Source organism: Maniola hyperantus, chromosome 4 (genome assembly GCF_902806685.2).
Source record: "Maniola hyperantus chromosome 4, iAphHyp1.2, whole genome shotgun sequence".
Classification (NCBI taxonomy): Eukaryota; Metazoa; Arthropoda; class Insecta; order Lepidoptera; family Nymphalidae; genus Maniola; species Maniola hyperantus.
In genome coordinates, this window is record NC_048539.1 from 11,268,725 (window position 1) to 11,292,155 (window position 23,431).

The 23,431-nt window shown below is 36.7% G+C and overlaps 3 protein-coding genes across 3 annotated transcripts in view; all 3 read left to right on the forward strand.

Annotated features, from left to right (window-relative positions):
• Nucleotides 1–5,681, forward strand: part of LOC117996903 (beta-1,4-glucuronyltransferase 1) — an 80,777-nt gene extending 75,096 nt beyond the window's left edge. Inside the window, exons 6-7 of the mRNA XM_034985046.2 lie at nt 584–717; nt 1,291–5,681. Of these exons, the coding sequence (XP_034840937.1) occupies nt 584–717; nt 1,291–1,488 (332 nt within the window). The 3' untranslated portion in view covers nt 1,489–5,681. The remainder of the gene's footprint in view (nt 1–583; nt 718–1,290) is intronic.
• A 2,953-nt stretch (nt 5,682–8,634) lies between these two features.
• Nucleotides 8,635–19,466, forward strand: LOC117996904 (uncharacterized). The gene is made up of 6 exons (XM_034985047.2): nt 8,635–8,806; nt 10,248–10,957; nt 11,246–11,366; nt 12,591–12,785; nt 15,609–15,684; nt 18,923–19,466. Exons 1-6 carry the CDS (start codon nt 8,767–8,769, stop codon nt 19,305–19,307), a joined length of 1,527 nt encoding a protein of 508 aa, XP_034840938.1. The 5' UTR covers nt 8,635–8,766; the 3' UTR covers nt 19,308–19,466.
• Nucleotides 19,467–20,224: 758 nt separating this feature from the next.
• On the forward strand, nt 20,225–22,946 carry obst-E (obstructor-E). The gene is made up of 6 exons (XM_034984943.2): nt 20,225–20,264; nt 20,833–20,924; nt 21,199–21,313; nt 21,745–21,945; nt 22,121–22,190; nt 22,761–22,946. Exons 1-6 carry the CDS (start codon nt 20,225–20,227, stop codon nt 22,894–22,896), a joined length of 654 nt encoding a protein of 217 aa, XP_034840834.1. The 3' UTR covers nt 22,897–22,946.
• The last annotated feature ends 485 nt before the right edge of the window (nt 22,947–23,431 follow it).

Below are 23,431 nucleotides of genomic sequence, written 5' to 3' on the forward strand. Positions count from 1 at the left end.
CCAAAATGCAAACATGGCTAACTTTCTGCCGCTTCTGCCGATGTTACGTAAGCTAATAATAGCTGATGCAATCGATTTGTTATAAAACATGGTCGTATATGAACTTATCCTCTGGAATATTTGTTTGGAAACTGGTTTAATTAGGGTAACTCAAGATCTATGACGGAGTTTTTTTGTGCTTTAGCTATTGGGGTAACATTGAAAACTCGTAACATTGAATTGAAGTACTTAACATAGAAGCGTGAATTTGACTCGCTCCAGCAATGCGTGGGCCTGCAATTAAGTACCTATGCAATATGGCATACTAATTATTATTGTAAATTGAATATTTGAAAAGAGGAACCGCGGAGCCGTGCTTCTTGCTGGTTCTTCTCGTTAGGAATTGCATTCCGAACCAGTTGCATAAGTAAATTCTTTTGACGATGCAAAATCACTTATAAAAGTTTATTTGAATAAAAAATGATTATACTTATTCTATTCTTAGTTCTCAAGTTTATCTGTGTTACGGTTGTAGGTAGGTGTATCCACTTTTTGCAGGTAAATTGTATGGAATATGTGCAAATCTAGTATTTTGTTTTTTTAGAAATGGACGTGTTTCATGTCGGCAAGCGAAGGGGGAAGTTCGTGCACTGGGAGCCAATCTTCATTGGAACGCATCAAGACCCCTATTATGACGAGCGACTTAGTTGGGAGGGCAAAAAGGATAAGATGACACAGGTAACAATTTTATTCGTATTGTAGATGATCTATATATCTGTACTGAGTATCCCTACCAAACCACGAGGGAGAGGTAGAAAATTCAACGCCCTGTTTCAGAAACGCTTTGCAAATTAAATTATAGCTAAAATAGCTGTTATTTTTTAACGAGAAATAATTTAGAACGCGTTGCAAAAACGCCAATCATCGTGATTGATTTACCGAATCCATAATTAATCAAAAACATAAAATAATCTATCATATTATTGAATCCAGATTATTAGATACTAAACAGTAGACATATCACATTGTTAGACGATATGAGATTGGAACAGGAAGCTTTAGTTTATTTGTGATTGTCCTGCATTCCTAAAAAACAGCATTTCTAACTAGAATGCGCTTGACTGTAATTACACCAAATGGTGACATCCTAACATGGTCCGCGCCTGCCAGAAGATGCCCTTTTACTGTTCTTTTGAAGGTCCCAATACTGTAACTGGCGGGGAAAACGAAAACCGGAAGCGCATTCCATATTATAGCAGTATTTTTACAAACGTGATTAGGTATAAACTTGCGTTTTTTTCTGTTTTTCAGGGATATATCCTCTGCGTCAAGGACTATGATTTTATGATACTAAACAACGCGTTCCTCATCCACAAGCCTGGAATCAAGCACTACGTCAAGAATGCCAAGAGGGACAGCCTCGCCAGTCGACAATCGCTGTACATCAAGAACATCATCATGCCCCAGCTAAAAACTTTGTTCGGCACAAGGAATGGTTGCGCACTGTGAGCCAAAAGTTCTAGGTATACCTACGAACAAATCAAGAAGTAGCTGGAATCTAATTGTTAACTGACATCTTATTGGTTTAATTGGTTTAACTGTGGTAAGACTATGTGCAGGTAATTTTTAACCTAGATTTTAATCTAGTTTATGGGCGACATGCCGTGTTTAAGGAGTCTATTCTGCGCACAGCTTGAAGAACGAATTAAACATTTTGAAATTTGTTGGCAGCACTGTAACAGAATACAATGGAACCAGACAATAAGGGTGATTCACATTAACAGCGAATCGAAGGGAATTTCTAAAATTTTACATAGCGTAAGTTACCTCTATCTCCCCTGCATAAAGCACAAACTCATGCAAAATGAAATTCGCGCGAATGTGCGCGCATTTTTGCTGCCAATGTAAATCGACCCTAATGATCAAGTCGTAAAAGCTAAAAAGCACGAAACGCACAGTACTGCCAGCATCTTTTTAACTGGGTGTGTGTACAATGTATATATACCTACTACATCTGATTTTTATAGTCCTTTACAATGTTGTTGTCGTTGAGCCTACAAATTCTTCATTCTGATTTTGCACTTGTGAAACGACACAAAGGTTTTTACGTCTTAGCAATTGTCATTCTGGGATTTGTAGGCGTATTTTGAAGTACCTACCATTGCGCAGTTAAATCATCATCATCATCATCAACCGATAGACGTCCACTGCAGGGCATAGGTTTCTTGTAAGGACTTCCAACCGCCACGGTCTTGCGCCGCCTGAATCCAGCCCTGCGACTCGTCTGATGTCGTCCGTCCACCTAGTAGGGGGTCTTCCCACACTGCGCCTTCCAGTGTGAGGTCACCATTCCTGCACCTTGGGACCCCAACGTCTATCGGTTTTCCGATAAATCAGTTACTTCTGAAATGTTGTTTTAAACATCCCGACTTCAAGAAGACAGACTTTCTTTGAAGAAAAATTTGGGAGGCTCATCGACCAAATGTCGACTCGGAACGATACATATCATATTATAAACTATTTTACTCGTATTTAAAATTATTGTAGACAATGTATTCAGTGATCATTCGAATCCGTGTCAATGTCTGCCGGTTTCTCAATAATAATTCAGTTCAGTGCAATTGTTCAAACATTTTTTTGTACGTTGAAAAACATGAGATGGTTTTCAATAGAAAAGAGAAATCTTTTATTTTAAACTTTAGTTTAAAATACAATCGAACATTCTGTTTAATTGCATTAATTAAAACAATTATTGCGCAATTTAAAATTGCACATTTATATAATTCATTTGAATAATCGGGCTATAAGAAACCGGTGGGTGGTTAGACTTGTAAAGCTAGAAACGCAGTGCCTGTAAATTGATAATATTGATAATTGTATTTTTAAACTCAATATTCATAATACCAACCAAAACTATTCCAAAATAAATGGTAAAACCGAATTTCCTAGACTGTTCTTCCTTCGCGGGGCCTAACTTTAACGATCAATCGATTTTCTTCCTAATTTTAAATTTCTTGTATGTAAATATTTTTTTCCTTGCTTTGATTAATGTACCTACTATTTTCAATTATTTCTGATTTATTTTTGACTTTGATATTCACGAAATGAATCTTAATTTTGACTCTGATATTGAATTAGTTAATTGTATATACTTTGCTTTTTAATTAATAAAGCTTGTATCTTATGCTTCTTCTTTATGTTGGGCCCATTTTAGGCCAACAAACCAATACGAATTTAACAGAGAAAAAGCAGTTTCTTAGTTAGCCTTTATAGTTTCCTAAATTTGGTTCTTCCGGCTTATAGATGAAGCATGAAATTGAGACATTATTGACGTTACATTTTTATTTAAGCTACCTTATTTTATATTATCTTTACCAATATATACCTACGTAAGTATACACATATTTTAAAATATAAACAATTCCTGATTATGCATTTTAATTTAATTTATATTTTAAACAGTGTGAACTAGTTATTAGGAAAGTAACTATAAACTTATAAGTCACTATATTAGAGTACGTAATATACAATTTGGTTAAGTATAAAAAACCATCTCGATAGAACACATAGCACCTAAAGACCCATGGAATTTCAAAATAGGAAGGAATTTTTCAAAACGCCAGAAGTCTTTAGACGCTATGCAAGACGCCCATAATACGGACGCAAACTAAGTCGGTTTCCTGATTTATTGTATAACATAGTGCGCCATAGGTATAATCGGTATGCACACGACACCGAAAGCTTACCGGACGCTTTTATTGCAAAGAGAGTTTCCTGATTCGCGCGGGAGTTTCGTCAAAAGGAAGAGCTCATCTCGATCGCCTGTCTAATATTAGTACAGGCGATCGGCAAGCTTTCGGTACCGCACACACTGAGCATACCGATACCGTACCGCTACCCAGTAGAAACAGGAAATGGTCTGTCAACATTTTGTATACTTACATTAAATTTTTAAGATATATATTATACCTATATGTAATGTAGTATGTAGCCAACTTTGATACGGATGTTCAAAGTTTATATACAGCCTGAAATGCTAGTTTTTATAATTAAGACGACGGGCCTTACGGTTACTGGTGATGATTATATAATGCTTAGTGATAAAACTCACCACGTTCGGAATAGTTTAAGGATTAGTTTTAGTTTAGGTGTCAATTTCTTGCATGATTTATTGAATTATATGGTAATGGCGTAATACAACACGATTTTTTTTGTTTTTAGTAAATAGTCTGTTCTGTAACATAATTCTTTAGAAGAAATTTTGGCTTTATTTATCTTTAAATATGATTTATTTCACACAAAAAAAAGGTTGTTTTGAGCCTTATTTTTACTATATTTACGCGTACATGATAACTGTTATGATATTGTACATAACTTATCAATATAACTAAATAATCTGACTAGAATTTATATGTATTTTATGCGGTTAGATTTACTTATTTTATCCTAAAGCATTATTTATATCAAATACTAATTTTTAGGTCTTTACTATGTACTTTACTCTTTCTAGTTAATTAAGTTAATGGGGTTTTGGTTCTGGTATACACATGTGGTGAGTTTTCACTTGAAAGGCAAAGTGCCTAAGGCTGGATACATATTGTAACATGCGACTCAATCCGACGCCCCGCGATGCGTGTTCAGTCATATTAAATCATATAATTTTCTACTAGCGGCCCGCCCCGACTTCGCTCGGGATGAACAACATAATATAATAGCTTATGTATGTTCATCTAGGATTAAGTACCTTTCAAATGGTGAAAGAATTTTTTTAATGCAGCTGCAGTGGTTCCGAAGATTACTCTCCAAGAAAGAGTGCGATTTTTATGAGTTTTTGTGTAGGTACCTATGTACCTACACAAAAACTCACAAAAATCGCACTCTTTCTTTACGTAATATCCATCCATTCATCGGATCTTTGTATTAATTATGTTCATATCTTTTCAATAAAAGTTTGGCTGCTCAAAGCATATTTTATTGGCGCAGTCGAAGCGAAGTAACGCGTTACAGTTTACAACTTTATCTCCAGAACGTCAAGTACAAAGTGTAAAGCATACACAACGCGAGCAGGGATTTTATTTTAACACAAATACGCATACTCCGTACATAATGAAAACTCTTTCGCCATTTTAATTCTATGTGTCAACTATCATGTCAAAAGAACGATTTTAGTCATTATTTTAAGGGTGAACCGTACTTTTGACATGAAGGTTGACACAAAGATAATGGTGAGTGAGATCTTAAAAAGTACGCATTATACCTTATAGATAGAAAAAGACGGATGTTACGTTAATGAACTCCTTTTCCTCAAGAAAGAACATTACAGGAGAGGTAAATTTCAGTTTACTTTGAAATATTTTCGAAAAGACGCGACGCTGTGCTTCGGTTCTGCATCAATGTGTCTTGTGTCTTATGCTTAAGCTTACGATTTAATTTGACTGAACAGATGTTGCGTGGCCTTGGATGGGGTCGCATCTTATGTTCGGTATGTTTCTGGTCCATTAAGTTTAAGTGCAATAAATATAACTATAAATAAACAAAACCTGTAAACAGTCTCCGAATGTGATCATTTATGGAAGTGTATTTATCGACATGTCCTAGTTTTATAAGTAGTCTGCTAAATTAAGGATTTTACCTTGCATGTGAAAATTTTCATAAAATTCTACAGATATCATGTAATTGGAAATAAAGAATTTAAAATTTCACCTCGTGTGGTTTTAATCATATTAAACACACCTCTAGATTCACTTACTTATACAAACCAATTACCACAGTAAAATGTCGGTTAATCGGACCCTTTTAATACAACATATTATTTATTAGGGTTCCGTACCTCAAAAGGAAAAAGAAGCTCACTTTGTTGTCTGTTTGCTGTCTGTCCGTCCGTCTGTCTGTCGTGTCTCAAAAAATCCTATAGGGTGGGTACTTCCCGTTGACCTATGACCTAAAATCATGAAATTTTGCAGATATATACTACTCGACAGGTCGAGATGGTAATCGGGGAGGGAAGGACCCGCACTGCCCCCGCGCTAACCCGGTGCGGACGAGCGCGGGTGTGCGGGGCCTCTCGCCTCATACCCTGATTGCCATCGCGAACTATAGGTCTTATAGCACAAGTAAAGGAATAAATCCGAAAACCGTGCATTTGTGGTTAAACATCACCAAAAAAATGGGTTCAAGAAGGTGCGGTGCGGTGTGGTGTGCTGCGCTGCAGTGCGGTGCGCAACGTAGTAGGTACTAATTTTTAATATACCTATTCAAATTTCAAATAGTTAAATACCTTCACCGCTTCTGCAATTTAGTGCGAAATACTGTTAAGTATTCATAATTCCAAGTTAATGTAAAACCAGCAGCAGAAGCAAAGCAAATTAACTTATAACGAACAAATCAACAGATGCGAAAACCCAAATTACGCCGACATTCCAGACGAGGCTCGCGTAGAATACAGATAAGCTAGCGGCTCTGCGAGATAAGGAAGTTCATCCGCACTATACGTGAGTAGCATTCATCCTGGAGTTACGGGGTTTCCCATTTAAATTCAATTTATGGCTTTACCATAACTAGGTAATATTATATGATGGTAAGCTAATGATTCCTTCTATGCTAATGTTGGTCCAGTACTTACCTACTTACATTGGTTCTGTGCGAACCGCGAATGCAGCTGTTGGGATTGGCAGCGTTCCAGTGTGTTACTAAATCACACACAATGTGGTGTGTGTGTGTGTGTGTGTGTATGTCATTCGTCACACAAATCGTACAAATTCAGTGAAACTCCAGGGATAGATGTCCAGTCCAATAGATGCATCTAGACAATCAAGGCTCAGGTCACTTCTAACTTCTTAAAGGAAATTCCAAATCTATAATTTACAAACTTTTAGGCAGTGGTCCGACCGCTGACGATGAACGAGAAACATCTCTTTCGTTTACACGGAATATACATTTATTGTGCGTTTCTTAAGAGAGAAAATTGCCGATAGTTAGTCGTTTTCTCGCTGACGCGCGGTCGGCCACTGCCTTTTTGACGGGTTCCTACTTCCTAAGCGCCGGGCTAGGGGCCATAGCCCACTATAATCACTTGGCTATTATGTCTTTAGGTTAATCCCACTCTGGGCCCAATTCATTTAGGCTCGAGACGCACTCAGTTTTGTCGACTGTCAGTGTTCACGCCAATTGTCTAACTAAAAACTAAGAAATAGATTTGCCACAGAAATAACATACAAGTATGACCTATTAGGCACTTGAAGAATTGCACACACAAAAGCGTGAAAAAGTGAAAATAACGCAACAAAAATTAACAATGTACCTTGTTACTAAACATGCTAACAAAACAAAAGATGTTCAATGCAAATATTATAATCGTATACCCTGCGGTTACGCCATGCGTACGTTTACGCTAAATAAGAAGGTAGCTGTAGTTACGTACGTAATAAAAATATCTTCAACAATTTTTCTGTTTATTGCCAATGTTACCTACCGAATCGTGATTTGTCTATACAACAACCATGAGAGATTTGACGCACTGAATTGTGTTAACGGTTAGCGGGTATCGTAGGATTTGGAGAATATCCGGATACTTACTGAAGTTGGTAAGTAAAAGTCTTGATAAAATTGTATTTCATCAAAATCGATTCAATGAAAGCAGTAATATGAGTGATTTGAAGACACGAGCTTTATTATTGAAGTACCTAGCTAATATGTGCCTATGTGCAAGTCCCGCAAATTGCTAATGTATGCTGCTATGTATGTAATGTATTGCTAATGAGACATAGTTCCAGCGCAATAGCAATTTGCGGAACTTATACTAAGTACCTAAAGGTTGAATTTATAAAAATCTTCGTTTTTGCCGACATAGTTCCGAGTATCTGCTAGTCTCATTAAGGCATGTACAGATACAATGCGCGACAGCAGCGTGTTGAACTTGAAGCTTCTTACACAGAGAACTATATATGAAGGCATTTACACTGCTAACCGTTTATAAGCTAGCTGCGCTATTGTCTGCTATGTGACATGCTTCAAACTTCGTATCCACGTCAGAGAGAGTTGTGAGTCGAGGCTTCATCATCATCAACCTATCACCGGCCCACTACTGAGTCACATCCAAGTGCAGATTAGCAGACTTCACACACCTTTTTAGGAACATTTTGGAGAACTCTCAGGCACGCAGGTTTCCTCGCGATGTTTTCATCATAGTGATACCTATTTAATTGTTTAAAACGCGCATAACTCCGAAAAGTTAGATTAACGGCCGGGATCGAACCCTGGACCTCGCGAATGGCTTGAAGCTTACCCGAGCCACAGAATGGGATATCTACTCGTGTGCCCGAGCTATATTTTGTCGCTCTTAAAAGAGCCTTAGTTTATGATATATATGCGTTTAGTCAACTGAGTATCATTCGGGTTGCTTCAAGTCAAGACTGCTTGGCCTGAGGCTGTTCAATTAATGGATACAAAGCTTCCTTTCTTCTTATTACAAATCATACACTCGCTCGTCTGACGTTGTACAGGTTTTTAATTATTTTAATTGTGAGATTAGATTTGTGCTTAACGACAATCATGCCTGAGAAACAGGGCAATGATGAGCGTGCTTGCCTAGAAGCGCGCTGCCATCGCGCTTTGTGTCTGTTCAGACCTTAAGATGACTCCTGCTGGTCGCACACATATGATAAACTGTTGATCCTTGTCACGCAAGGCGGGGCATAAGACCAGGTTTCTCAACACTGTCCTCGAGGTCAGTCCATCTCCCACCATTCATTGGAAGTTTAAACCTCGTGCGAACGTGTTGTGTTCAATATGAGGTGTCTAGTGGTATTGGCGTGCGTCTGCGCCGTTGGTGAGTATCATGAAAACGTATGATTTTTTTTTTCATACTTAGCGAGACATCAGCTTTATATTCATGATCATCTTCATTGTTTGGATATTTAATTTAAGTCAGTCACGATAGTTGTTACATCAATATTTCAGCTATGATTATTTTGAATTGGCGCCGACATATATAATTATTTTTTTTATTTATGAAAATTACTATTAATAATTAATTTATTATTACCCATACTTAGTTTTACTAGATTTTAGAGAAATTAAAATTTTATCAATTTAATATGGCGTAAAAATAAAATGAAATTAACCCAAAAACTACTATAAATATAAGGAATATCACGAAACAAATAAAACATTCGATGCTACCTATTAAGTTTTCAGGTTAAGGTAAGTCATCAAAGAGACACACACGCAAATTGTAAACAAAGCTATTTTTTCATGTTAATTCAATGAATAATGCACTACATACTTAGTTTAAAAGCCACTAAGTTAAATTTACGTATCGTTTACTATAATTAGATCACCTACCTCTATAATTGCATAATTGTTTCATTACCGCGATCTGCTTCGTCTCCTGTGAACAATAGAACATAGATTTTTATATTTCTTATCTAACTTAGTCGTCTTCTTGAATCAACTATTAGCAACTAAGTAATAAAATTAATGTACTTTGTCGAATGACTTCAAATCTAAAGGTACCTAATTATTATTTCTGTTGTCTTCTTATAAAAATCAATTACTCATATAATAATAGTTACCAATATGGTGTAGAAATTACGAATACAATGTACTTACCTAAAACACAATATAATACCCTAAAGGTAACAAAAACCTATCAAATAGGTATTGCTACACTCGCAAATATATTACTTATTATCTAATAATACCATTAATCCAGTGTATTGACAAATATCGATTATATCGGAAGATTATTGGAAATCAGTAATTTAACGGCTTAAAAACAATTGCATCAAGCAACGTCAAGATGAGACCTCCAAATTAAAGGACAACCGGACTCAAATCAGCATAAACATTTCATCTCTACTTTAACTTGCTAAACATTTATATTTAAAATGACCTATCCATCAATTTAATATCCGTGTAGTTTAATTTATAAAGCTCATTATAAATACACACATTCATTAAAATGTTATGGCATCATGCCAATTAAATATCTTCGTTAATTAATTGTGTGACAATTAATTATTGCTCAAATTACTCGTACCTTTATTGTTCAAGGCGTATTATATACGTTTTAGGAACTCTTACACAGTAAAAATTGAAACGAAAAAAACCAATGTTACAACTTTACAAGTCGAAATCCATGTTGCATATTTACCTACTATAGGATAGGTATAAATATTATGACAATAATATATCTGCTTGAATCTGGCACTTTTACCACCCTTGACTCTAACCAACAAAACCCGCTTCTAAACACTTCTATCTTTCAGCATATGCGAGAGCTCAATCATCGGTGGATACTTCGGTATTAAAAACAAATGCTGAACTTCCAGAGCAAGGACCTATAGAAGAACCAATTGCCTCTGACATACAGAGTAGTTTTAGTTCTAATCAAGATAATGAGGCTGGTAACCCTAACACATATACTAATGAAAATGAAAGCAATATTAGCGGTAACGATGAAAAACTCGATGTTGCCCCTACCAATTTAGCACCTAGCGTTATTGTTTCTAACCCTGATGAATCAGATAACAACGCTAATGATGAAGATTTAGATGTTGCACCTACAAATTTAGCACCCAGTGTTATTGTTTCTAAACCTGATGAAGCAGATAACAACGCTAATGATGAAGACCTAGATGTTGCACCTACAAATTTAGCACCCAGTGTTATTGTTTCTAAACCTGATGAATCAGATAACAACGCTAATGATGAAGACCTAGATGTTGCACCTACAAATTTAGCACCTATTATTGTTGCTGAGCCTGATGAATCCGATAACATCGTTGACGATGAAGACCTAGACGTTTCCCCTACTAATTTAGCACCTAGTGTATCAGACCGTCAAGGAAGGTATAAGTCTTTACCTGACCAATATGACGAGGAATCCGCTCCGAGGACTGTGGGCAAGCTAAGTTGTAAAGAGAAAAACGAAAGATACTCTGTTCCTGGTAGCTGTGATAAATACGTCGAGTGTCTGGTACTGTGACAATTTTACTACCATTATCTAATCTAATTAGGATAGGAAAGTGATTTTCCGAAAATACGTTTCAGAAACATCTTTGTAATTACGATGCTCGCGACTTGACTTCGTCCGCCTGGAGTAAGGTTTTCTAAAAATACTATGTGAACTGTGCACTCTATAAAATTATATTATGTGTCCGTCCTCGGGTTGCAAGTTATAATATCTCTGTATCTCCTTTCGTCAAAATCTTATGATCTCATTATGATCTTATTAAAGGTGTTTAATGATTATATTTGTTTACAGAATGGTACAGCCGAAGAAAAGCAGTGTCCTGATGGTTTACGTTACAATCCTGACGTGCTATTTAATGTTTACCCATGCCAATACCCTATTGACGTCCCATGTCTCGCCCGGTCTGCTCTTCGTAAGTTGACTTTTTCTTTACTAGAACTTACAGTGACAATTAATAGTCACTAACATTTCCCAAAACCACTATGATGAGGTTTATTTTATGTCGGAAAAGCTTCGCGATTATCATTGCCGGCTCATTTACTACTAATGAGAAGGTTTTGGACATAGTCTATCACGCCCGGTCAAGTATTATGGACTGGGAGACTTCACACATCTTTGAGAACTCTAAGGTATACAGGTTTCCTAACGATGTTTTCGTTAAAATGCTCATAACTCCGAATAGTTAGAGGTGCGTGCCCGGGATCGAACCTCGGATTTTATCGAAGAGGCCGGCATCTTAACCACTAGGATATCACAGCTTCGTCGCGATTATATTGATTTTATAATATTAGCTTATGTGATAAAGGCCGAAATATGTTGTAATACAGTGATCTTGGATGTTTGCTCCTCGGAAGTTCACAATATTTTAATTGCATAACATACATACCTACTTTGTAGTGGATAATTCAATTTGTGACTTCGGGGAATTTAAAGTTAGCATAAAAATGACGAGAGTAAAATCACATCTACCTCTCGAGTTAAGCGGGATCCTTCATCTTATTTGATTTTTTCTATTTGACCTGAGTCGCTCTGGCCTTGCACGATGACCTCAAGTTTGTTGTTGCCAAATATTCTGCGAGACGCTATCCATTGGGGATCGACTAACCATCATTATAATCAACCCATCGCCGGCTCACTATAGAGCAGGGTCTCCTCTCAGAGTGAGAAGGGTTTTGGCCATAGTCTACCACGCTGGCAAAGTGCGAATTGGCATACTTCACACACCTTTGAGAACATTATGGAGAAGGCACATAGGCATGCAGGTTTCCTCACGATATTTTCCTTCACCATTAAAGCAAGTGATATTTAATTACTTAAGACGCACATTCCGAAAAGTTACAGGTCCGGGATCGAACCCCCGACCTCCGATTAGGAGGCGGACGTCCTAACCACTAGGCTATCAGAATCTGTAGCACTTATCACGTGTTCTGGAATGGAGACTAGTAGGACGAATTTTAACCCGTCGGGCCGATAATTTCAGGAAGGTCGCGGGTAGTTAAAGAAGGCGCAGGAATATGTTTTGTGACGCACCCTTGAAGTTCTATGCCTAGCAGTAAACACCTTCAACCGGCATGCCGACCTAACCTACTAGTGAAATTAAAGTTAAAGTTAATTAAAGTATCAATTTTCCTTACAGAGCCAGCACAGCCCACAGCAGACTGCCCTCACCAGTTCGGTTACTTCAAAACTGGGGACTCCCGCAATTGCAGTGGATTTAGGAACTGTGTGAACGGCGTTGGCTACGACTTCACTTGTCCCGAAGGACTGGCTTTCAGTTCCGACAACTACCGCTGCGAATGGCCTGACCAAGTCTCCGACTGCGATGCTGAAGGTAAATCAGATCCATACTAATATTATAAATGCGAAAGTGTGTCTGTCTGTCTGTCTGTCTGCTAGCTTTTCACGGCTCAACCGTTCAACCGATTTTGACGAAATTTGGTACAGAGGTAGCTTGCAATCCGGGGAAGGACATAGACTACTTTTTATTCCGCAAAATTTAAGAGCTCCCACAGGATTTTTAAAAGCCTAAATCCACGCGTACGAAGTCGCGGGCATCAGCTAGTTTATAATAAGTATACTAGCTGATCCGCGCTGGTTTCGATATTTGAAGATTTGAAAATTCTTTTATTGTGGGGGGTCAATATTATTTAGAGTTAGTTATTCTACTTGCATGTAAAATATCAAGTGTCTCGAGTCATTCAACAGTTTGAGCCATTAGTTTTTATAAGTAAGTACATTGATGTAGGAGGAATCTTTGTGGTTTTATAAACGTTTATATTATTTAGATACAGAGCAGATTTATATATTGCAACATCATAAAAATCGCTATTATTTATATGCATAAATTCTTCGCGATGTTCAAACTTATTTATCTGCTTTATAATTTTAATATGTACTTAGGTATTGAATATCGATTTCCACTCAGTGCCTCAGACACCTGTTAAAAGCTGTGCACTCTATTATGTTACATGACAAAATAGTTTAATGAAAACTTAACCACTATACCACAGAATATAATAGTAGGTACGTACACGTAGTGCATAGTTCTTAACCGCAAGTCGATAGGTAATATTTATTTCAAAGTTCAAACCATGGCAGCCGTTTTTTATTATCGCTACAATTAATACGGCACCTATAACTAGTGATTTAATAGACATCTATGTAGTATATTGATAGACTAAACGGTATAAGTAGGTATTGTTTTATGTTTATGATACCTAGTTATCAAGAATGAGAATAATAATTTTATTGGAAAGGTCTTCGAGTGTTGGAGATTCGTATATATCTCCAACAAAGTAAAACACTACTTAACTAAACTAAGAAAAATGTAACTAACCAGTGGTTTCTTAAAAAATCTTTACAGTTTCACAAATTCGAATGTTACTTATACTTAATTTGAAAGTTTCGTCTTAAAAAAACAAAAGACTGGTTTTGATCAAACTTCTTAATTTTTAGGGTTCCGTACCTCAAAAGGAAAAAGGAACCCATATAGGATAACTTCGTTGTCTGTCTGTTTTTCTATTGAGAAAAGTTTGTCCAAAATATATCCGGACAAAATTCTAGAAGATTTATTGGAAAATATTATAGGTTAATATGAAATTTTCCGATCCACGTTACGAACTTATATCGATTAAAAATTATAGTATCGACAAAAATGGAGGAAGAATTATTTGAATAAGCGTTGAGTATATTTTCTTCTGCAACACGATCCAAAATGTAGTATTTCAGTTATGTCTGCATATTTGGAAGAAATCGAGTGTTCCTAAACGACTATAGTTATATTAGTTCACGACAGGTCGAGATGGCATCGGGGTGGGGACGCCCCGCACACCCGCACAACCCCCTCTCTAGCCCGGTGCGGGAATGCGCGGGTGACGTGTGGGTGTGCGGCGCGTCCCTCCGCCTCGTACTCCGATTGCCATCTCGACCTGTCACGTACTACTTATACATACCTATTTGTAAGTGTAAAACTTTAAGCTGGGTATGTAGGTAGGTACATAATAATTTTGACTGGTCACGCAAATAATTTCCATACTAATTCATGGTAAAACCGGCATAATTCTAACGAATCAGTATTTAAATTTTCGTCGCTAAGAAACACATTTGCATACTCTATCTATAAGTACTTTTTTTAAATTAATTAATAAAATTCGTGTCTGTATGTAATTTCGAAATAACTTAAGTAGTTATTTCGAAATTACATACAGACACGAATATTAAGCTCATAATATAGTTATTTGAATTGTACCGTAACTGAATCACACGTTTTTAAAATTTTTGTCTGTCTGTTTGAACCGGCTAATCTTCGGAACGGCTGAAAGTAATGTGACGGGACTTTCACAGACAAGTAAAGGATTAGCCACGGATTAACCAAAGAGTAAAAATAGGCAACTTTTTAGCCGATTTCCAAAAAAGTTGTGTTTTTCTACCTACTATTTACACCGAAATGTCCGAGATTTCTGAAACCATTTGCGTATTTTTTTTAATCGATAAGAAATTGTCCATAATAAATTTGCTTTCTAAATCCTCAATGCTGATGCTGCAGAGGACCTGACCACCAAAACTGAGGAGATTTAACTATTTCTTTTTCCTAAATCTGTCGCGGACGAAGTCGCGGGTAACAGCTAGTACTATTCTATAGTAGGTTCGGAATCTTTACTGTCTACTGTGGTGTCCCAGCACTAGCAGGTACCTAGAACTCGTTTTGTAAATCTTAAAAAATGACAAACAAACAAGTTTTATATGAAATCCTTTATAATCAACCAACACACAATCCTCTATATTAAAATAAAACTTAATAATAAATAACAAAAATCAGTTTTGTTTTAATTTAATGTTTGAGAAGTTTTTATTTAACAAACCTGTTTAATCCAGCTAGGATGTGATTATTAATATTCCAAATCTAAATATTGTATCTACTTCGTTAATAGTTAATATTATCTACCTTTCTCCTCAAGTATTAAAGCAAAGTTAATTATTGTGATTCCAAACCCTGTACCTATCAGCATCATCTACCTAGACAAAGAGTTCAAAGAAAACTCCTGGAGGCATTTTCGCATTATTATAAGCGTCAACAACTTGCAGATAAAATAATAGGTTTATCATAGCTACATACCTACATAATAAAATTAAACATACTTTTAACACTTTTCAGCCTTCCTCGGCTTCCGCTGTCCTGAAGTACTTGCATCAAAGGAACTGGGGCCGCCCGCTGGATTTAGGTTCTATAGGTATGACTTTCTAAAAACTTTTTATTGAACCTTAATTTTTTTTGTAGTATGATACTTACCCGACCGTAGCGGGACCAATAATTAATCTATGTACTTACCTATAATATTACATGTAGTTATAAGTGACTTTAGCTATCGTTAAAAAGTCACTTAATCGTTCGAAATCGTTAAAAAGTCATCATTGAACACTCTTGGACGAGCTACGGCGATTTAACGAGTTCATATCAAAACTGAAATCCATACTGAAAATTAATTTAATTTCACGTCCAACTAGGTATGCGTAAAGTAAGCATGAGCAATGGTTGGGGTTTGAATGGCTGACCTTTCGGATTTCAGTCTGCTCCTTTATATAACCTTTGAGCTTTTGAGGCTCTTTTTTGTAAATATATCTTTTCTATGTATTGTTAAATTTGTGTATTCAGGGTTTAACCAAAACGCTAGCAAAAATGTTGCGGCATTAGCGTTATTTTTATACTAACTAAACACAATCCAATACCCATTTGGCCCGTTTTGTAGTTTTAGTGATTTAGTATTTTTCAAACCCGCAATGTATAGCGTGCAAAACTCGAGTCAATGCCCCACCTACGAAATGGCATTGACTCCGAGTGGCCTACTTACGCAACATTCGTTAACCTCTAGCGTCAGTCAAATGTTTTATTTGCAATATCATGAACATGTACAAAATATAGGATTTTTTAATATATTTTTCGCGTTTTCTTTGTGATATCATATCAGTAATAATCAGTACTATCACCTGTCTTCGTTTTTGCTAGCGTTTTGGTTACACCCTGTATAATTACACAAATTTAACAATACATAGAAAATCAATATCCTCAATATTTTGAACGACCTTGAGACCTCGACATAAATTACGAATTTAAATAATGATTTTCCATTCTTGGAAATATAGAGCAATCAAAAACAAGCTTCATTGATATTAGAAAAACAAGTTTTCCAAATACGATATCGATCCAAATTAAAATATCCAGAAGAAGATCACCTCCGTTATTTAATCATGACGAATTGCATGACATTTACTAAACGATTATATTTCATTAATTATTATTTCATTGACACTATAAAGGTAGTTTCAATCTACTCTGATCCATACCGTTATATATTATGTTCTCTGATATTACCAAATAAAGCCTCAATAGTTCAAAGGTCAAAAGGTTGACTCCAACCGGAAAGATTGTAAGTTCAAAGACAACCCGTTGAGTGTATTGACGTACCTAGGTACCTTCCTGCTCCTGTCTCCTGTTCAGAAAACCTGATATCTTCAGAACCAATATACTTACTCCTACATAATATATGTAAAATGCAACACTCTCAGAGTGTCTTGTACGAACATATTCTACAATTTCTTGTCCTATTTGGCAAGTTTACCGTAATTTCAGGAAATACCTAACAACTTTGTAAACATTGTCATGTGACATTATCTATTAAAAGGTATGTACTAAGGAGGGCTGGATCTAGAAAATACCCTAATAATACAATGCTTTACGGCCGAATTCTGGAACAGTTTGTCGACCTCCCTGCTGCAGTGGTGAGCGCAGTGGTCTTATAACTGTGAGGCCCCGAGTTCGATTCCTTGCAGGGGCAATTTAAGAATTTATAAATTTTCTAAAGTGTTTAACTAAACTGACATACCCCTTCCAAGTTTCATCTTAGCCGGCAACATCACTTACCATCAGGTGAGATCACAGTCGAGGGCTACTTTGTACCTATCAGAAAAATGGAAGACAGCTTCACAGAGTATATTATTTAATATATTATTAATAATATATATTATTTAATAGTACTAAACAGCGTCGAGTTTTTAATTTGTGGCATAATACTTAAGTAATTATTGTTTTTACAACAAAACAGTCACTTAGCGTTAGAGCGGTTACGCACTCATCCGATCCGAGTCCGTGAAAATACGGATATAAAAAACTCGGACCGAACTCGGCTATTGCTTACGCACTAATCCGATCTCTGATCCAAATCCAAGCTATTCAGTGGACATCTTTGACATATCTACGTCATGTGTCCGATTTGAATCCGAGGCACATCCGAGATATTCTCACGAGACCTTTGGACACGTAAGAAGGTATTTAAACTAAGAAATCGCAAGAATCAGATGCCCTAACAAATGAGTAATAATACCTACAGTTCTAGCTAATAAATGTTAAGAAGACAGTCGAAAACAGGTTACCTAATGGCCGGTCAGGCGGCAGGTCGCGCTAAATGTCACCGATGAGCTGACCTTCAGATTATGTAATAACGTATGTTTATATTCAAAATACCAACCGTTTGCGGAATGCGGAGCTGTGTGTTATTGTAAAACTAATCGCACACTAGAGCGAGCCGCAAGCACCGCATGTGCCGAACGTATCGCATATTTAAATCATCATCGTCATTTCAACTCATTGCTGATCTACTACTGAGCACGGTCTTCTCTCAAAATGAGAAGGGCTTAGACCGCTTAGGCTTTAGCCCTCTAAGCTGCACTGGCCAAGTGCGGACTTGGCAGACTTCACATATCTTTAGAGAACTTTAAGGTAGGTAGCAGTTTTCAATGTTTATTTCACCGTTAAAACAGGTGACATTTAATCTCTAAAATTTCTTGACCTGTGTTTCAATTTTCAAACAATTTACAGAAGTTATAATACTTAACTCCAAAAATAAATTGAACGTGCTCGGAATCCCGAACCACCCAAATAAGAGGCCGACAGTAGGTATAGGATACGACTTTGTTGGCGTATGTGGCTTATGAGGTAATAGTTTGAGAGTAAAATGACGTCAGTTGCATTTTAGTAGGTGTTAAAATTGCGTTAAGTTCGGAGCGTGCGGCTCACGTGACAAATCTTAGTAGGACATAAAAAATCTTTTTCACAATCCTTTTTAACGAAATAATTGAGACACAGCCACAGCGCTAACCCGGGGCGGGCGAAAGCGGGTGACGTGCGGGTATGCGGGGCGTCCCTCCCCGGGTGCCATCAGGTTTTGCAATGAACTCATCCTAGAACTGCTAGTCAAGGAAGTAAGTAACAAGACATAACAAGACAAGATACTATCTGCATCGAAATGTCACAAGAATGTCTCAAAAGGGATATCGTAATAACCAATAATATAATTATAAGTATTATAATGTACTTATATTGAAGTCGTTGATAATGGCATTGTAAAAAGGGGGTGGTACTTCTGCTAAAATGACTACTGTATTGTTTAATGTTTTTCATCTCACTCCTTGCAGGTCACCCAGCGATTGTCAAGTGTACTTCATTTGCATCGATGGCAAGCCTCGTCGCTTAGGTTGCGGTGGTTACTCAGCCTTTGACGAGCTTACTGAAACCTGCGTAAATGCTGAGGATGTCTCAGTTTGCCCACAAGAACTCAAAACTCGCGCCGCCCAAGCAAAGGAAAAGGAAGAAAGAAGACAACGACTACTTTTAGAAAATCCGTTAAAATCCGGAAAAGCGAGATATACCGCAGAAGAATTTCCTACCAATGTACCAACCTACGCCGAACCTGAGCGGGAAAGCCGAGATCTTGATCTAGATGATGAAAGGGACGTAGAAAGTGTAACCCCAACGCAACTAGGTGTCACCCCAACACAACTAAGTGAACTAGACGAATAGAATAACATTTTGTTTATTGTATGATTAGTTTTGTGTAATTGTGTATATAAAATCAAATGGTATAAGGCATAATTGTACCTACTCATCGTTATTTTATAATTAACATTTCAAATCATTTTAGTCAAATTACGATAGTGCCATTTATTAAATAAAGTACTTTACTTACTTTAAAAAATCATCTTTATTATTTTTAGGTTTAGCGTGAAAAGTGAATTTCGTATTACCTATTAATTGAATCGGATTTTTCAAATCCACTAGTTATCAATAGTGGAAAAACGTGTGGCCTAGTTGTGACAACGCATATCAATCGATTGCGATTGTTAAGCATCGTTGACCCAAGTCGGTAACTGGATGGGTGACCAACTGTGGAGCTCCTTTAGCATTTTAGTTTCCTCCGTGTCACGGGTAGCATGTACCTGTTATTATCACTAACATAGGTATTCTGTTAATAGCTGTAAAATCTAAGAATCGAAATCTCGTTTTCTTAGTGCGTTGTATGCGGAACCCGCCGCATTAATATCATCTCCTGCATTCCTGTGATTAATGGAAAGGAGTCACTACCCTGAGCACAGAGGAATTTTATTTTACCTATTTTAGTTTTCTCTAGAATTAAATTGAAGCGTGTGTATTTGCTCCTGAGAATACCTGTGCTCTATAGTGAGCCGGCGATGATCTCACGTCTCCTTGATACGAATTCGTTGTACGATGGATCCTCAGTAATTACTTTTTAGTTATCACTTATCACTAGCCACAACATCGAAATTTAAACGATTCACTAACGGCTAACGGTTATACCCCATTTTAAATGAATTAGACTCTTGAGTATAAAACGAAAAGTTTGCACTGTATTGACCTCATTCTTGTGACTTTGCTCAAAACAAATAAATATTAATAAATAAATTAAAATCACAACAAAAATGTATTTCCTCGTTTGTTTCGCTGCATTTATTGCCTCAAGTAAGTATTTTTCTTATAACAATTAATTATTTACAATTCGAGTTGTAGGTTTTTTATTTTTCCGGGAATAAAATTTCCCAGTTATTTCTGTGCCTTTCAATATCGTCTACTAAGTATTGTAAAAGTAACAGTCAGTGTAAAAGTAAATTTGACAATCTTGCAAACTATCTAGGTAAGTACTTATAAATACTAGCTCGTACCAGAGGCCAGAAGCTGTATTCATGCCTGTTTGCACCACTTAACGCCAGTTGGCTCTTCTAAGGACTTGTGCATGCTTTTAAGACTCTTTGTAAAACTTGATATAATATACTAGCTGACGCCTACCACTTCGTCCACGTGGATTTAAGTTTTAAAATTCCGTTGGAGCTCTGATTTTCTGGGATAAAAGTGGTCTATGTCGCTTCCCAGTTCTTTAATTATATCCATGCAAAAAATCACGCAGATCCGTTGTTCCATTGCGGCGTAAAAGGCGAATAAACAAGCACACTTTCGCATTTATAGAATAAGTAGTATGGGAAGTGATTCAGTTGTGTAAAACATATTTTATTTGTTTGCTGTGCCTTTACAGCGAGTGCTGTTGCTGGAGGGAGCTCAGTCTGTAGCATCCGAGATGGTTACGTACCCGTAAACGGAGTGTGCGACTCCTACATCGAATGCAAAGTAAGTTTAAAAGCAAATATATTAAGGGAACTCTTTAACGTTGCAAATAACATGATCATTAACAACAATCCCATCCGTTAGTCTCCTAAGGTCTTTGTCTAGCCTAATTTTAGTTATGTACGGTTTACTGCCTAAATATATAAATACAATATGCGTAAACGAGTCAAAGAGCCTAATGCCTATACCTACATAATTACTTAAATAAATTCAGCATTGCTTGTATGATTATAAAATAAATACTTATTTTCACTTTTCATCTAATTTTCATTTTTAGGAATTCTCTGCGACAGAGAGGCTGTGCCCAGATGGACTCTACTTCGACGTCAACGTATCGTGGCCCACAGACCCCTGCGGGTACCCGACCGACGTGCCTTGCGAAGGACGCACCCGTGCGTAAAGATTATAACAACTTACCTACTTACATGTGTAATGAGTATGTAAATGAGTATACAACAGGAGTGTCAAACTCTATTTTTCAAATCATTGCTACAAAATTGCCTTGTTAGTACTCTAGAGGATCCGGTAAAAAGAGAACAACTCAAATTCGACAGTGTTCAGGAGAGACAAAACTGATTTAAGTATAAGTACTTAGTATTTTGCAGTTCTTATATCTCATTTAAAAGTACTTATCAAAACTTCTTTTGAATAGGAGATTTATTCGTTGTCAGCTAGAGTCCCTAGTCACGCTAAAAAGTTACCTTTAGGTTTTTCAGTTACGAATTTCTAACGAGAACATTATTGAAAATAATTTTAACCAGCAGTGATGTACCTAATGTACTTATTTATTCGATGATAAAATAAATCGTTCATTTGTTATTAGAGCCAGCTCAACCGACTGAGGGATGCGAGCATCAATACGGCTTCTACCCGTCTTCGGCAGCTAATCCCAATGACTGTGGACAATATCACATGTGCGTTGGAGGCCGCCCGTTCGAAATGTTCTGCCCGACAGGCTTAGCTTTCAACCCTACTATTAAACGTTGCGACTGGCCCGAGAATGTAGCTTCATGCAACCTTGAAAGTAAGTGTAGTTTATATGACCAGCCAGAGTAAGTAAATGCAATTGTAGCTGACAAAATTCGCCGCTATTTTGCCACTATTTGCAACCAAACGCACCATAACACTCTTAAAATATTCATCGCTATCAATGTATTGTCAGAATTCTCATCTCTTATATTCATTCTCTTATATTTCAGATTTCCTTGGCTATAAATGTCCTGCTGGAGAACTGGATAGAACCGGCCACCCCATTGTGACAAACCACAAGTGAGCCCTTAGCTTTGTGTTATTTTTTCATATTTTTTTACCCCTTATATTTAGAATTCATCAATCTTTATAAAAATGAAATTAAAGTCGAATAAACGCATTATTAGAGATGAAAATTTCACAAGGGCTGCAAGTTGCAGTGCGTGTCGTTATCATTGCCAGATATGTGTGAAGAACTTTAATGTTGTAGAGTGAACAAAAAAAATATTTTTTATTTTGTGATAGGCTTACACTTGATAAAACCATTATTTGAAACGCCCTTGACTATAGACGATGCCTAGATTCACCTTGCTCTGAAGATATTTAGGTTATAACCTAAATATCTTCAAAGCAAGGTCTAAATATCTTCAAAGCAAGGTGAATCCTAGCATCGTCTATAGTCAAGGGCGTTTACGTGGCAGGAAACACGGACGCCAGAAGGACATATTCTACCTTAGCGGTTCATATCAGAAACGTTCTTGAAATAATTATGTTTTGATCTTAAGCATTTCATTTTGAAGAAGTTTCTGCGGGTTCTGTACATTTATTTTGCTCTGCTATAAGTTTTATACGAGAATTTTTGATTGACAGGTACGAGGGAAGCTGCTATGAATTCTACTCTTGCGTGAATGGCAATGCTCGGCTACTGTCCTGCGACCCTGGCTACGCGTTCGATGCCCAACAATCCCGTTGCGTAGAAGCGGACCACGTCGATTGCGATCACTAAATAAAATACCATTTATTTTTAGGGTAACTAGTTGGTACATAGATTTTCAAATCAATCTGTCAAAGTTAAAATGTTATATGTGTATAAAGTAAGCATTGTTATTACCTATAAAGTAATAAATGATAAAAATATATTTGATTTTTATTTACCTATTCAATAAAATATACCTACCTACTTATCAGTCTATCTGTATTAGGTACATCAACTAATGAGGCGGTGCCAATTAGCTTTTAGTCCTAACAAACACGAGCTCAGCGCGTCGGGGGACTTTAATTTATAAAATGTATGTAGGTATTCTATTATAAAAAGGTTTTTCTTATAAACAATATACTAGGTAGGCAATTAATAGATAAGATTCCTCTATCCTCTCTGATTGAGTGGCAAACTTGTGCTGAAGTAGATACGAGAAAACCGTAGAAATATGCCTTTCGACATCATTTCGGCTATGGCGATCCATCTCAACTAAACTGAGATAAGATTTATAGATTACGCAGCACATTATATTATAGTGCGTACCTAAGTGTACCTTAGTACA

Bases quoted from the DNA above. Each gene is read 5' to 3' on its own strand.
- obst-E (XM_034984943.2), top strand. From the start codon at position 20,225: ATGTATTTCCTCGTTTGTTTCGCTGCATTTATTGCCTCAA. The intron at 20,265-20,832 runs GTAAGTATTTTT...GTGCCTTTACAG, and splicing joins CGCTGCATTTATTGCCTCAA to CGAGTGCTGTTGCTGGAGGG. The intron at 20,925-21,198 runs GTAAGTTTAAAA...TTTCATTTTTAG, and splicing joins ACTCCTACATCGAATGCAAA to GAATTCTCTGCGACAGAGAG.
- LOC117996904 (XM_034985047.2), top strand. From the start codon at position 8,767: ATGAGGTGTCTAGTGGTATTGGCGTGCGTCTGCGCCGTTG. The intron at 8,807-10,247 runs GTGAGTATCATG...TCTATCTTTCAG, and splicing joins GGCGTGCGTCTGCGCCGTTG to CATATGCGAGAGCTCAATCA. The intron at 12,786-15,608 runs GTAAATCAGATC...AACACTTTTCAG, and splicing joins CTCCGACTGCGATGCTGAAG to CCTTCCTCGGCTTCCGCTGT.